Source organism: Gorilla gorilla, chromosome 2 (assembly GCF_029281585.2).
Source record: "Gorilla gorilla gorilla isolate KB3781 chromosome 2, NHGRI_mGorGor1-v2.1_pri, whole genome shotgun sequence".
Classification (NCBI taxonomy): Eukaryota; Metazoa; Chordata; class Mammalia; order Primates; family Hominidae; genus Gorilla; species Gorilla gorilla.
Genome location: NC_086017.1, coordinates 122,408,295 through 122,423,323, shown reverse-complemented (window position 1 = coordinate 122,423,323; position 15,029 = coordinate 122,408,295). Strand labels below are relative to the sequence as shown.

Here is a 15,029-nt window from a genome sequence, read left to right as displayed (position 1 = left end):
AAGGAAAGGACAAAGTAAAGAAAGTCTTTTCTGATTTTCCTATTATACCCTCTCATACACTACTTCCTCACTTCTGAAGCACTTCTCACTGTTGCAATTTGATATTTGTTTGCTTATTTGATGAATGTCAACTTCTTCCTATTGAACTTTGTGATTCATGAAGACATAGTCATGCATATATGCCTACTCTGTGCCTAGTGCCCGGTGTCTAGCACTGTAAGCACTCAAAAACACTTGTTGGATAAAGACTAAATACAGGAATTTAAGAAGAGCCAGCATTCAGGCTCAATACAAACTAGACAGGATAACAACATGTTTTAGACCAAGCTTATCAACATTGTAGTATGAAAATTTTATTGCTACTATTACTACTACTTCCAGGACCATGACTTCTCCAACCACATTCACTGCTACTACTGCTTCCAATAACATTAACAGCCCACCAAGGCATTTACTGTGAACTAGTAAATTAAAGCCATGTTATACTCTTATAACTGATCTTAATAACTACAAATTTTAAAATGCACCAAAATCTTACAATCTGAAGCATTATGGGATCCAGTAGCATTCAAATGAATGAAATCTAGATGATGACAATCCAAGGCTTAACTCAGAGAACTGCATTTCTTGGAGTGACTGAAAAGCTCCTAACCTATGAGGAAACTCTGTCAAGTGAAAGCGAAAAAGAGGCAAACCTCACACTGTTTATTATATTTCCACTCTTGTCCACAACCTCAGAGCACTAAGACACACACAGAGACAAAATATTGTGAAAAGAGAACAGAATCCTTTCACAGCTAGGCCCTTGGGGAACATGGGAACAGGATTTAGACACACACTGTGTTGTGAGCAGACAAGAGAGAATGACTCAAACAGCAACAGAAAAGAAACAGGAAGAGATGATCAACTCAAACACCTCAAGTCCCTCAGCATTTTCAAATTAGGTTCTTATGCACCACTTCAATTTGCATTTGTTTATGTACTATATAAGTGTTTGCACTTCAGGTGCGTTTTGCTTACCCAACTAGCTTGTAAACTTAAAGACTGAACAGGGGTATAAAAAGAAAACTGTACAAGTGAGAGGAGAAGAAGCAAGAGAAGATCAAAACAGTAAAAGGTAAAAAGAAAATATGCTATTGGTTGTGAACTTGACAGAGCTCTCAGATGGCAACTGCCTCCCTTTAGTCAGCTGCCTACTCTGTAGCTCCATATCAGGCTTACATTTTTGGTCACTCTGTGGTGAAGGATGTTTCCCCCTTCTGTTTTGCTCTTTTCTATTTTACTCCCTTTGTACCCAAAAGCACAATACCAGAACCATTTCTCTAACACTGAGGCCATTGCTTTTCATCTGATCCAGATGACAGCAGCAAAGTTACATTCAGAAGACCGGAAATTTTCCAACCGCGAAAAGTATAGATTAGGTTTCTGCCTCTCCAGTGATCTGCAGTTTTTAGTAGCTATAAGCTTAACTCCCTTGGTTCTCTTTATTTTAAGAAATACATTTTCTTTAAAGGCAACACCATCCTCCTTTCTGGATAATATAATATCTGTTCTCCATTGCTGTCTTCATTTTGTGGCATCACATATTCTATTTCCTATAAGGTACATCAGTCCATGTTGCCAAGTCTCAGTGAAGGAAACACTGAGTCCTCCGTGAGGCAATAGTATTGACTGGTTCAGGCAGAATGTACAAAAAAATCTATGTATGAAACCAAGGTCAATGTGTACTTGTACTAACATTACATGGCAAATGTCTTACTGGGTTCCAAATGAGGTCAATATATAAAAAGAAGGAGCAGCGCTCATATTTAATTAGAACTGAGAAATAGAATTTGCTCAATATGATTATTACTATTCTTAATTCAAAACTACCATTTACCAAACTCTTATCCTTCAGCAGGAACTATATGTTTAAGTGCATTACACAGATTATCTCATTTAATCACCAAGCTAGTGATACCTGTAAAGAAAGCACTATAATTATCCATATTTGTTATGTAAGAAACTTGAAACAACTTGGGAATGATGAAATGTATGGTAAATGATAGAGCCAATACCCAAATACAGGCTACCTGAATCAAACTATGTACAGCTAAACAGTTTTCTATATAGGTCTTCCATTTCTTTTTACTTCAATCCCACTCCACTCCATCCTTAATTGAACTGAAGTGCGTGTGTGTGTGTGTGTGTGTGTGTATGTGTCTGTGTGTGTGTGTGTGTGTGTGTGTGTGTGTGTGGTGTGTTTTCCTCCTGGAAAACAGCAAGGGAATTGGGCATTATAAGATAGTAGTTGATGGGACCTTGGCCTATAGGTGGACTGTTCCAACAGCATATTTTTAATGCAAGTAAGTTATAAGACATGGAGAGGAGGCTATAAATCCATACGTGTTGTTTGTTCTGGACAGCTCTATGCCCCCTTTAATATGACCTTCACGAGTTATTTTTTTTTCTTATATTACCAGGCCACTTTGCCCTGAGTTAGAACCAGTCCACTGCCAGTGCATTTTGCATCTGTTGGCTTTCACTTTCATTGTTTTCCATTAGCAGAAATGAAAATCATTGACTTTAGGACCAGGTAATTTAGGGCAGGCATTATTATAATCATTTTCCAAATGGGCTCAGAGAATTTACACCATAGGCCCCAAGTCAAATTTTATTTCTATTCAGAAAGGAGCTAGAACTTAAATCTAGGATTCCCACTTCTAAATGCAGGCCTCCAAAGTATGTTTGGTGTGAATGCTTCATAGTTAGCAGCTTCCTTTGTCCCTTTACCTGCCCTAGACTAAATATTGTATACCCAGAATCACTTTCATAAATTCACCCACAAACCTTCCTTTACCTTCCATCACAGTGAATAGCCCTACCATTCAGGTGTGCATGCCAGACACCCAGATGTCACCTTTAACTTCTTTCTCTCCTTCCTTCATACTGCCCTTGTCTTATATTCTCTCTATGATCATATCTGTTTTATGCCCAATGCACAAAATTTGCCATTTTCCTTCTATATCGACCTGAACTACCACTCTCTCTTTTCTGGGCTACTGAGGTGGTCTCCTGAGTTGTCTCTACCTTCTCCTTCTTGTCCATCTTCACCTCATTTTCACACGAAAGTCAGTATGACTTTTTTTTTTTAAACAACGCAAATACAGTCAGCCTATAAATGTCATGCCATCCTTTTGTTGGAAATACTTCCATGTCTTCTCATGGTTCTGAGATCAAAATAGAAACCTTTTAAAAGGGAAGCTGACCAGGTCCAACATGATCTGGTCCTTACCTGCCTTATCCTTTAATTGCTGTATTGCTGTCCCACTGGCATTTTCCCATTTCTTCAAACACTCCAAAGAGCTTCATGCAAGCTCTTTTCTCTCTCTGGGATTACTCACAATCCCACTCTGCCTCAGCCCCACCTCCTAAATTGTGGTAGTGTCTACTCATTCTTTAGACTTAAGCTATGGTGTTAATTTCTCAAGGACAATTTCAATGGGCTCTGTGATATGCTCCTTCACAAGACTGTTACAGTATTTATTATCGACACTTATCACTGTTGCAAGTTTACATTTATTTACTTAAATGCTGTGGTCACTTCCTGTCTCTCTTATCAGACAATAGCTCTTTCTGCTCAACCTTTGTATGCTGAGCACCATGCCTAACCTTGCTTTTCTTACAATGTACATTTGTTGAATGAGAGAGAGCTGAATGAAAGCACATCCCTCTACCAGTTATGCTTACCATGTGTCTGAATGAGAAGGTTGTAGATTTTAGTCTGAATGCCCTCTGGATACAGAATAAGCATACACTCGTACCTTCCACTGACTGAAGAAGACATATTCCTTAAGTGCAGAGTCCCTTTTGACCCATTCTCAGGAGTTTCTGTGAAAGTCACAAGTGACTCACAGGGTCTCCCATAGGCACAGTAGAAGCCGTATTGGGGATGATAGACAGCAATCAGGTCTACCTTATTGGTGACCTTGGACCATTGCATCTGCACGAAGAAGCCTATTGTCTGTGTTTGGCAGGTCAGGTTGACATCAGAACCAAGTGTAGCATAAACATTTTCTTCTGTGTTGACTGTTTTTTCCCAAACTCCTGAAAAGAAAGAACATGAGCCATGAGTTTAAATAATTCACATAGAATGACTCTTAATTAAAAACCCTAGTCACTTCAGTAAGGTGAGGGGAGCAACTGAGGAAATTTCTCCCTGCCTGCTTTAGGAATAGAGTAGAGCTTGTGTCTCACTCAGATAGAGATGCATGAGACAATATAAATGAGGAGGCATTTACGTAGAGAAGCTAGAGGCAATTACTGACTTCTAAATATTTATCTATGTGTTGGTCTGACCAAAATATAATTGAAGGTTTCTGACTACCTGTGAATAAAATTAAGCCTATTTGAAAATTGAAGCACACCAGCAAACTTAGTATGACGATTCTTCTTACGTTTAATATAATTGGCTTTTTGGGTTATAAAACAACAGCTGAATATAATACACACGCGATGCTTTCTGAAACTGCAAAAATAAATGATATGTGTATAGCAATTTCTTTGAAAAATACATGTTTACAAGGGCCTTTCATATCTTATCTTGTTTAATCCCCCTCACACGCCATAGGTGATGTTGTTAACCCCTTTTTATGAGGAAGAAACTGGGCCACAGAGAGATGAAACAGTATGCTCAAAGTCACACCTCCAGGCCTGGCGTGGTGGCTCACGCCTGTAATCCCAGCACTTTGGGAGGCCGAGGCGGGCAGATCATGAGGTCAAGAGAACCAGACCATCCTGACCAACACGGCAAAACCCCGTCTCTACTAAAAATACAAAAATTAGCTGGGCGTGGTGGTGCACGCCTGTAGTCCCAGCTACTTGGGAGGCTGACGCAGGAGAACCGCTTGAACCTGGGAGGCAGAGGTTACAGTGAGCCTGTATTATTATAATCCAGGCTGGCTCCAGCCTGGCACTCCACTGCACTCCAGCCTGGCAACAGAGTGAGACTCCATCTCAAAAAAATACAAAAAAACAAAACAAAACAAAAAAAGTCACACCTCCAGTAAAAGAATGAATTCAGTTGCCCAGAGTCTGTGGTCTTTCTATAACCCTCATAAGTATAACAGTAAACCTCCAGCCAAGGAAGACAAAGAGACCTTTGGAGACCAAAGGGAACTTTATTTAATTCAGGCATCCAGGCCCACAGCAGACTCATGCCCAAAATGGCTGCTGACTCTGACAAAGAAAGCAGGCTTGCTTATATGTCGTTTGAGGCGGGAAAACAAGGCAAGATACAGGTTTCAGGCAAAGACAGTAAATTATTTAACCCGTGACAATTCTGAGAAAACTTACAATTTAGTTATCTTGACCAGTCAATCTTGAAGCTAGACAGGGATGGGGTAAGGTAAAACAGGAGTTACAGAAATATGTGGGGGTCTGGGGGCAGGCAAGAAGCTTGGAAGGTTGAGATAAGCTCGCAGCTGCAACTTGTTAGCAATGCTGGGAGGGGCTACTTAAATTTCTTAGCCTACATATAACTTCTAAGTAACCTATACTTAATGTTAACTATTACCTATGTTATGTTTATTATTTTAAACTTTATTATTACTTATTTCATTTTATTTTCCTTCCACATAACTTCCAAACTGTCTCCCAAATTCAGTCTAGTTGATTAGAGTGAGAAATTTCACTTTCAATATACAAGGATTGAAAGGACCTCGTCTAACCTTAGGTAGAGGTTCCACTTAGTATCACCTCTAATCGATGGTCTGAAATACTAGACATAAGCAGAGTCTCTTTCCCATCAGCAGTCTGACCAAGTGATACAGGACACTTAAAATGGGTTAAGCATTGAGACTGTGACATGCCTTCAATAGTGTTGGCCTCAGTTTTAGAATTAACATGGAATCCTGTTACAGAAATGATATATATTATTGTGACAAGTACCACTGAAGCTCACAAAAGGAAAAGATAAAAAGATGACAAGCAACTGAGAAGAAACAAGCCTCTTAAAAGTAAAAGTACTTGACAAATGGGAATTATCATACTTCTGTGGATGCAAAAGTTTGGTAGGCAGAGGTTAGTACAGTTTAATGTAACTTCCTGTGAGCTATCCTTTGCTTGAAAATATGGCTCTGATCCTATCTACAGCATTATATTCCAAATCTCTTTTGATTTAGAAATTCTCCTTAATATTTTCATGCTATATCTGAAAAGCACAGTTAATTCTTAAGACACTCAGGCTTACTATAATACTCTCATACTGTGGAATACAGAACTAATCTTGCTTCTTTCTCTTTTTAAATAGGCCCATAAGGCTCTCGTTCCCACTGTCATAAGGATTCCACTTTGTCTCCCAGGTTCATACCTACACATGCCTCATTAAAATTCAACATGTTTTCAACTCCCAAAGACCTTAGTATTTGGATGAGAAATACTTGTTATATCCAAAAGAAAGAGAGTACTTGAGAGAGAAAAAAGTTAAACAAGGATCTCTGAGCGTTGATGGCTTTGTAATTTTTAATTTTTCTGCAGTTGTTTTGGCTACCATTTGGAGAGCATTTCATTTCCAAGAAACACAATTTGCCAATTACTCCAGAGATCCTGTTAGAAAGGAAATGGGTGAAAATGCCTCAGAGCAGTGGCACAAATGACCCATTCCCTTCTTATTTTTAGTGTTCATTAGTAATCATTTCTAGATTCTAGCATCTCTCTTATACCTGCCGCTTAAATACATAACTGAAACCCTTAGTAATGATTTGTCCTTTGGTGATCAATTTCAGCAGCAGTCACAAGGCATTTTAAATGAACAGAGGCCCCATCCGCCCCTAAAGCGGCCCATCCGACAAGAAGGGACAACTGGAAGTCTTACCCTTGACAAAATGTATCTGGATGATGTAATAGACAGCACAGTATTTCCATTTTTTCTCCATTGTCTTCTGAACACCTTACACCAGCATTTCCGTAATGATCACAAAGTCAATTGATGTTTTCAAGCAAACTCCAGCCACCCACTTCGTGCTAAAAAACCCGAAATCTACCACACACGCCTGGGTCTGTTTATCACTTGGCAAGCCCCCAGGAAATGAAACGTAGACAGGAAAGTAATGTGGTTCAGGACTGAGTATAACGTTCGACAGAACAATGTTGAAATTGTTCTCTGAAATTTGTGTATCACCTTCTTTAAGAGACTTTTCAGTATCCAAAGAGTCTCTTATTCAGGATCTCTGTGTCAGTCAAGCTGCGTCTAAAATCCAAACAAAGGATATCACGCAGAGCAGTTAGCAATGTGCTTTTTATGCATTTTTTTTCAAGAGCACAAAGTCATTTAACAAATGTGAGCTTGGTGTTTTTCATAATAGTTTTTCTGTTCAATCTTAAGATATGTTTTCTTTCCAGAATTGCCCTGGGGTGAAAGAACAAAGAATTAACACATTTAATTTTAATAAAATCTGAAAAGTAACAGGGAATAGTGTCAGCTATCAAACCAAATTTTATTGTCTCTCCTCTTGCAGGGAAATGCACATTTCCTGGGAGTGGAGGAGTGAGGGCTACTTTTCTACCCCTCGTCTGGGAAGACGAGGGAAGGTTGGAGGTCAGATAGGGAAGTCTCCCACCAGGTTGGCAGGAGGCCATTTTTGTTCACCACAGAAGAGCTTATCCATGCCTAAGCCAAAGCAAGGCAGTAACAATCAGAATCCAAAGGCAGAGAATTCCCACCTCAGTGAGCTATTATGCTTATTACATCTGCCTAGTTACTTCTATTTACAGAGAACCGCAAACAGGTTTCAGGAAAGTGACCCCTTGGTAAAAATGTCTGGCTATTCGTAGAACATGATGACTATTCCCTGCTATGATTCTCTGATTTAATTGTATTAGTTTTTCAGCCTGAGATAAAATAGGCTGTCATCACCCTCCAACATTAAGAAAACAAGCATTAGACTGAGGACTACTGTAAGTTTGATGGACAAAGAATAACTACAAATAAACATGTGTGTCTTCATACAACCGTATGAATGATTAAAATATCCTGTGACCCTAATCTCATTACTAGAATATACGTACCACCTAGCAAGACCAAAGACAAATGAAAAGGCCAATTGTAATCCTGAGATGGGAATTCTTTTCAAGTGAGGTGGAGATAATTTTCGTCAGGTTGTCATCATGTATACACCAATCTCTCCTATGCAAGGACTCGTGGTGAATATGGACGATGCTAAGACAGAAGGAAATGCTTTTGCCATTCAGGAGATTAAATTTAGATGGGAGAAGAGAGGTTTTCATGTAAATAAACAAGGGTGACTGTCTTCCTGGACGTCCAGATCACCCCCTATACCACCACTGCAAATACTTGCCGTGATAATTGCCATACTTATTCAGTATTCCTCAGCTAATGATTTCTTGCAGAATTTAGATGTAGTTACTGCTTGCCTAGTCCAGTGCTCCCCAAACCTTTATTATCACCCCTTCTCAACTTCCCATGAGTTTCAGGTCACTGGGGATATTGGGTCAGGCAGTACTGACAGTGATTTTCCAGGGAAGGCCTGGGAACTCAAAGTCCTTTATAGAAGGGCAGGAAGAGACATAACTGCTCTGGGTAGCTTCATCTCTTCCCATTGACCCTGGAAATTCTAGTAAATCAAAGTTTTATGAAGCATAGCAGCAAAAATAGTCCTGGAGATGCACTATGAAGATCCTGATTTGCACGTTGGTGTCCCTATTAAATCAGGACACATTACAAGCCCGAAGAAGGGATTCTATGATCTCGTTCCATTTTTCATATTAAGAGGAATTTACCTAAGTAGAAACCAATTCAAATATACATTTATTGAATTCTCTAAGAACAATACCCTCTTTGGGGTATTTAGACTTCTCCTATCTTTTATTGTATTAAAGCCAAACAATTGTTCCAAAAAAGTCTGTAAACTCAGAAACATGGAAATGGTCGTTTATTTTCCAGTGCTACAGACTTACTTTCAGTAGAATTCTTGCCTCTCATTGGGGTTGGGCTACCTGAGCCATGCATTTAGTGGCTATACGGCAAATCTGTCCTCTCGGTGTTGTTCAGGGCTTAGTTAATGATTCTTATATCTAGAAACTTCTATGGCCTGAAGCCATCAGATTTGATTAATTTTTCTTTGGGATCCACACAGGTTCTGAAAGTATAACAATTTCAGATGCATGGCCACAGAATATTAACTGAACGCTTACACTTCGGGTGTCCTGCAGCTGCAAGATCCAGGCAACAGCCCCTCCATGGCTGTTTGCATGCAGCAGGTGGCAGCAACACTCCGCAGACTGGCACGGCTATCCCAGGTGATGGGAATTGCCCCCACCGCCTTTCAATCCTGGTAATATTTTCTAAAGGCTCTTTCGGCATGGGGATAGACAGGCGTTCTCTATACTTAAAAATAACTCTCCTATGGAAGTCACGTCAATCTCTTCTATTATCCTCCCTACCCACCATATCCCAATTGCACAGGGTTTCTTCTGCCTTATAGTCTGCTGCACATAAGGAGAAAACAGAAGCAAGTCAGTTTCACACACAAAAAGAAATCGTGATCTTCTTGAACTGCAGAGGCAAATTCAATTATTTACAAAGAGAAGCAGGAACACACATTATTTCTGCTAAAGGCAAGCCATGATTGTGTGTTTTGGACAAACTTTTTAAATGCTCTAGCTAAACACACTCAATGAGAAGAGGACATTTTCAGAAACAGGAAGTTGAGCAAAAGGTAAACTTGCTTTTGTGGTTTTCATAATGGTTAACTCAAATATTACTTACTTATCTTTAAACACTTACTAAAAATAAAAATGGGAGTGCTATACTTTTGCATGTTTTCCAAAATGCTTAGAAAACATGATGGTTAAGGTTTCAGTTAATTAAAAAATACGTACTGTATGTCAATTCTTAAGAGATTACTGAAGAGGCACAGTCCTAGATAATTTTAAAATACCAAAGATAAAACACAACCCTCAGTTTTAAGGCAGTTACCATTTAGCTGGGAGGAAGCATCCATGTGCACCAAAAAAGTCAAGCAGCATAAAGCACAGCCCAAATGAGAAGGTAGGGCAGGATTTTAGCAAAGGGGGAGTTATCTTAGGGGTTGAGTGGGCCAAGAGCATATGAAGTGTGGAATCTAAACTTGGCCCTATAGGCGTCAGACTGGTAGAAACCGCAAGCTAAGTCATTCCAGGCAGAAGAAACAGGAAGAGCCAACACTTGACAGTGTTGAAGTTCAAGGCCATTTAGTGAGTGGGCTATTCTGGTTTAGCAGAGGCTGTATTAGGGGACTTGGTGCAGACAAAGCTGTCCAAGAGCTTTGAATTCTAGGCTAAAGGGTGTGGGTTTTTTCCTCACGTCAGAGAGACTCCCTAAAGATATTTCAGCATATGAGTCATATATTTAAAGCAACATTTTAAAAGGATAAATTGGGTGGGCGTGTGTGAAATGAATGGAAGAAAGGAGAACAGAGAAACAGAAGACTTGTTAGGAGTTTATGTTTCTTTGGGCACTTTAGGATGAGAATGGGCTGACTGGCATGGCGAAGCATGATGAAAGCAAGGTCATTACCAATAAAGAGGCTGTAAGGTGAGATGTACGATTGGGCATGGAATCAAAATCTCCTATAAAGTTTCATGCCTCAGAATTAGGAAAAAGGGAAAACTAACAGAGTTGGATTCTTGCTGAAAGAACCACCCTAATCAAGGAGCAGTTATTAAATGATCAATAGATTTTTGATGGATGTGAAAGATAACCTATTATGGCACAGCTAGCAGTCCTGCCTTCATCAGAGTAGAGTTCTTTTGGTTTTCACTCAAATTTTATGAGTTTTATGAGTTAGCATGTAATGAAAAAGAATTTCATGAGACTTTCAGCATAGCAATCTGTTTTATCACCACTATTTTCACCATGCCGAATTCCATCCATGAAAGACTAATTTTAGTTTAATACTTTTTTTCAGTTACAACATCAATATCTGCTCATTACATGAAACCATTTTAAATGGATAAGAAAGAAAATTTAAATGGATAAGAAAGAATTCTAATTGCCCAAAGACTACCAAGACCTATATGGTGTATATTTGTCTAGATTTCTTCATAAACATGTACATATAAAGAAAATGAATTTTTACCACATGCATGTTAAAAATTCATTTTATAGATGTACAAAAAATAATTTTAGGTAAGATATATATAAAATTTCCACCTAGCATTTTACTTTCAGAAATAAAATTATATAATTCAATTGGATAATTATAATAAGTAATCTTTGAATATTTATTTTGAGTAGCAAACTGAAACAAGGAGATTGAGAGAGAGAGAGAGAGATGGAGAAAGAGACAGACAGAGATATTTTGAAATTGCCAAAGCCCTGGCAATTTAATAACTCAGTAATGTTGATTTTTTCAGAAATACATTGAAGAAACCATTAATATTTCCAAGGTTAAGTTAGCATAGCCAGAATTAGAAGAAATATTTTAAGTTCTACATTCTACCTGGCTTGAAAACATTAAAATTTATTAAAATGTCTCTTCATAGTCAATGAAGAAAGAAAGAACACCTTGAAAAACGAGAAGGGTTGCAATTGATTTTATAGCTTAAAAATAGATAGTGTGGAGCAAAATCACATACTGTGGTTCTTTGATAGACTGCTACAATAATATTCTTAATCACATTGTATTTTTACAACTATAGTTCACATAGAAACTGTCGTGTTTCTGTACTTGGTGAAAACAATAGACTAGGTAAGGTCAACCAAGGACTGAATCACCCCTCTGTTCGCTGTTATTTCCCCCAGTAATTTCCTTTTAAATGGAGTCCTGCATTTGAGGACAAGAGTGAGAGAAATAGGGCATGCAGAAGTGCAAGAGAGGGAGGGAGACAGAGAGAGAGAGAGAGAGAGACAGAGAGACAGAGAGAGGACAGAAAGCACACTTTTGTATTTGTTGCTTTTAGTAATGGTATAGCTCAATACAACCTCAATTAAGTAATGTTATCAGGGAATAGGAGATTGTGATTAATAGCATTTCCTGGGCAAATAAGAGCCAAACCAAATTCTTTTCTTGGAAGAGGAGGGGTAGTACCAGGGAGGAGAAGTAAGTAGGATAGAAATTAGTCCTTGTTGGTGAACATCTTTAAAAATGCATTGTTTCACATTTCTGGCTCAATGAAAACCTTATCATGAATATAATTTTACTTCAAGATTGGAGATCTTACAGAGACCAGGGACTTTGTTCTGAACCACAGTCCCCAGAAAGTAATCATAACAAACAAGAAGACAGTTGTGCATAAAAATATGCTCTCTCCTTCAGAAAAGAAGTCTAACTTTGTAAAGATTTGCCTGTTTTGTGAAAGTGTTAAAAGCAGAGGCATGAGCATGCTTGCACACATAGGTTTTCTATTTCCTACCAAAACCTACAGAATGTTGGAGTTAGAAGAAACTGTATTGGTCATTTAGCATAGACTGAGCCCTTTATTTTACAGATGAAATAAATGACACCCAAAGGGGTAAAATGTCCTGCCCAAGATCAAAGGGTCTCTTATAAAAAATCCTGTGCTAGTTACGATGAGTCTTTTACACCATTAATACATTGAGCTTCATAACATATTCAATAATAAAAACCAATTATTCTTCAATTTAAAATGCAAATTGCCTCTAATATCTTGACAAATAAGAAGCAATCCAAAAATCGTACATTTTTTTTCATTCCCATGACATTTCTATTGACAAAACTACACCTGTATGTCACAGAGGAAAAAATAAGGATTTATATATATTCAACTATACACACACACACACAATAAATAGATTTTTATCTCAAACAATTATATATATATTTTTTGAGAAGTTTTTGTTTGTTCTCTTGCTTGCTTTTAAATTTAATTTCCTGGAGAAATTCTGACTGACTCTGGGTGAAACCAAGCATGCTATTTTTTAATTAAAGGTATTGAATTAGCTTCATTCCAGTGTTATATAACTCAGCATCAATTTTACTTTATTTTCACTGTTCTTTAGCCATTTATTATTCCCTTTGGTTTTGCTCAGGGAAGATACTATGGGTCTCATATTTACATCTCCAAACTCTCTTTCTCTTTTGAGCCTCTCCTCTATCTCCAATATACATGACTGTAACTTAACGGGGAAGCTTCTCTAATAACCCAGCACATAGTGAGGAAGGCCACATTTCCAGGGGTGCTAGAGGAGGATGGAGACAAACTATAGAAAACGCTCCATGTGGAGGTTTCTTTTAAGCAAGCTGAAGATCCTCAAAGCTCTTTTTTTCTAAAATAATAGTATGTCTTATTGCTTCGCAGAAAGTTAGAATCTACTTGGAATTAATAGTATTTTTATCAGTTTCACACTTTAGCCATGTAGACCCATAGAAACTCAGGAGAATCAACTCCCTTATTTTATAAATCAAGACCTGGTGCCCAACAGTGGGAAATGCATCCTGAAGTCATAGTTGTGTATATTTAAAGTATTGAAGTGGTTGGCTTTATCTTGACCTTTTTTTCATACAGAAATGAACATTAATCAGATCATGAGTGTTACTACTTACATGATCATGAATAAAAGTCCACAAAATGAGGTTGAAATTTGGGTGTTGGCTGTTAACTAGGCTAACTCTCCTGCAGAGTGATTCACAGCACACATAATTCAGATGTATCACTTGGTAAAATAAAATATCAAAGAATAATGTGTCAGGGACCATGACAGTTACCTGTGAGAGATGCACACTTCAAATATCAACTCTGTAAATGTCCAAGTTCCCCTTTTCTTATGTCTCTAGGGCATACACATGCTTGACCACAGCTAATGGCCCTAAAGGCCCCACGAGCCCCTGGCTACCTCTCCTCCCTCCTTCACCCCATGCTCCTTCACTTATCACAACCCTCCTACTCTTTCCTTTCTGTCCCTCAGGCTCTCTGTGTCCTTCCAACCCTGGGGACTTTGCATTTGCCCTGCTTGGAAAACTCTTCCACAGGCTACATACATGAATGTTTTCTCTCATTCTGTGGTTGTTCAAATGTCCTCACCTCAAAGAGGCCTTTCCTGAATTTCATGGCTATCTAAAGGAGCCCTGTCATGGGTCTCTGTCACAGCAACAACTGTATTTTTTTCACAGGGCTTGTTTGCATGAGACATTAAGTTGATTATTTATTTATTTGTTTTTTTGGTATATTGTCACTTTCCACTAGAGCGTTTGCCTGGGAAGGACAGGAGCTTTATGTATTAGTCACTTCTTGACTCACCAAACATTTTTGCAACCCACCATTAAAGTTAGGAAAAGATCAACGTGGTTTTCCTACTCCCTTGCAGTCACTCAGCACTTCACTTCTGACACCAGCTGTCTGGCGGTTTTCCCTCACACACCAAGCAGTTTTTCAATTTTCTAGTCGACACCAACTGGATGTCCTATAATTTTATTCTGACACATATCTACCCAGATATAGTGTCAGATCTCACAGATTGAGGGCTTAGTCCCAAAAGACTGTCTCTCACTTCAGATGTCAGTTACAAGTCCCAGCTTGTGACCTGTGCTCCTGATTGACTGGCTATAATTCAGGGTTCTCATGACCCCCTTTCTCAGGTTCAACTAATTTGCTAGAGTGGCTCACAGAACTCAGGGAAACAGTTCACTTATGTTTACCCATGTAAATAATGTTATAAAAGATGAAGATGACCAGCCAGATGGAAAAGATGCATAAGGCAAGGTATGTGGAAGGGTGCAGGGCTTCTGCGCCGTCTCCAGGTGCTCTTCTCTCCCAGCACCTCCACCTGTTCAGCAATATGGAAGCTCCCCAAGCCCAGTCCTTTTGTGTTCATGGAGGCTTTGTTACATAGGCATAATTGATTAAATTATTGGACATTAGTAATCAACTCAACCTTCAGGCCCCCTCCCCTCCTCAGAGGTCAGGGTGTGGGGCTGAAAGTTTCAACCTTCTAATCACATGGTTGGTTCCCCTGGTAACCAGCCTCCCATCCTGAGGCTATCCCAGAGGCCCCAGTCATCAGTCATCTTGCTAGCATACAAAAAGACATC

The 15,029-nt window shown here is 38.8% G+C and overlaps 1 protein-coding gene across 1 annotated transcript in view; it reads right to left on the bottom strand.

Annotated features, from left to right (window-relative positions):
- CD96 (CD96 molecule) overlaps positions 1-7,217 on the bottom strand; it is a 104,541-nt gene extending 97,324 nt beyond the window's left edge. The window contains exons 1-2 of the mRNA XM_031009878.3: positions 6,854-7,217; positions 3,730-4,086 (exon numbers count right to left, since the gene is read on the bottom strand). Coding sequence (XP_030865738.1) covers positions 3,730-4,086; positions 6,854-6,914 — 418 coding nt within the window. The 5' untranslated portion in view covers positions 6,915-7,217. The remainder of the gene's footprint in view (positions 1-3,729; positions 4,087-6,853) is intronic.
- Between the last annotated feature and the right edge of the window lie 7,812 nt (positions 7,218-15,029).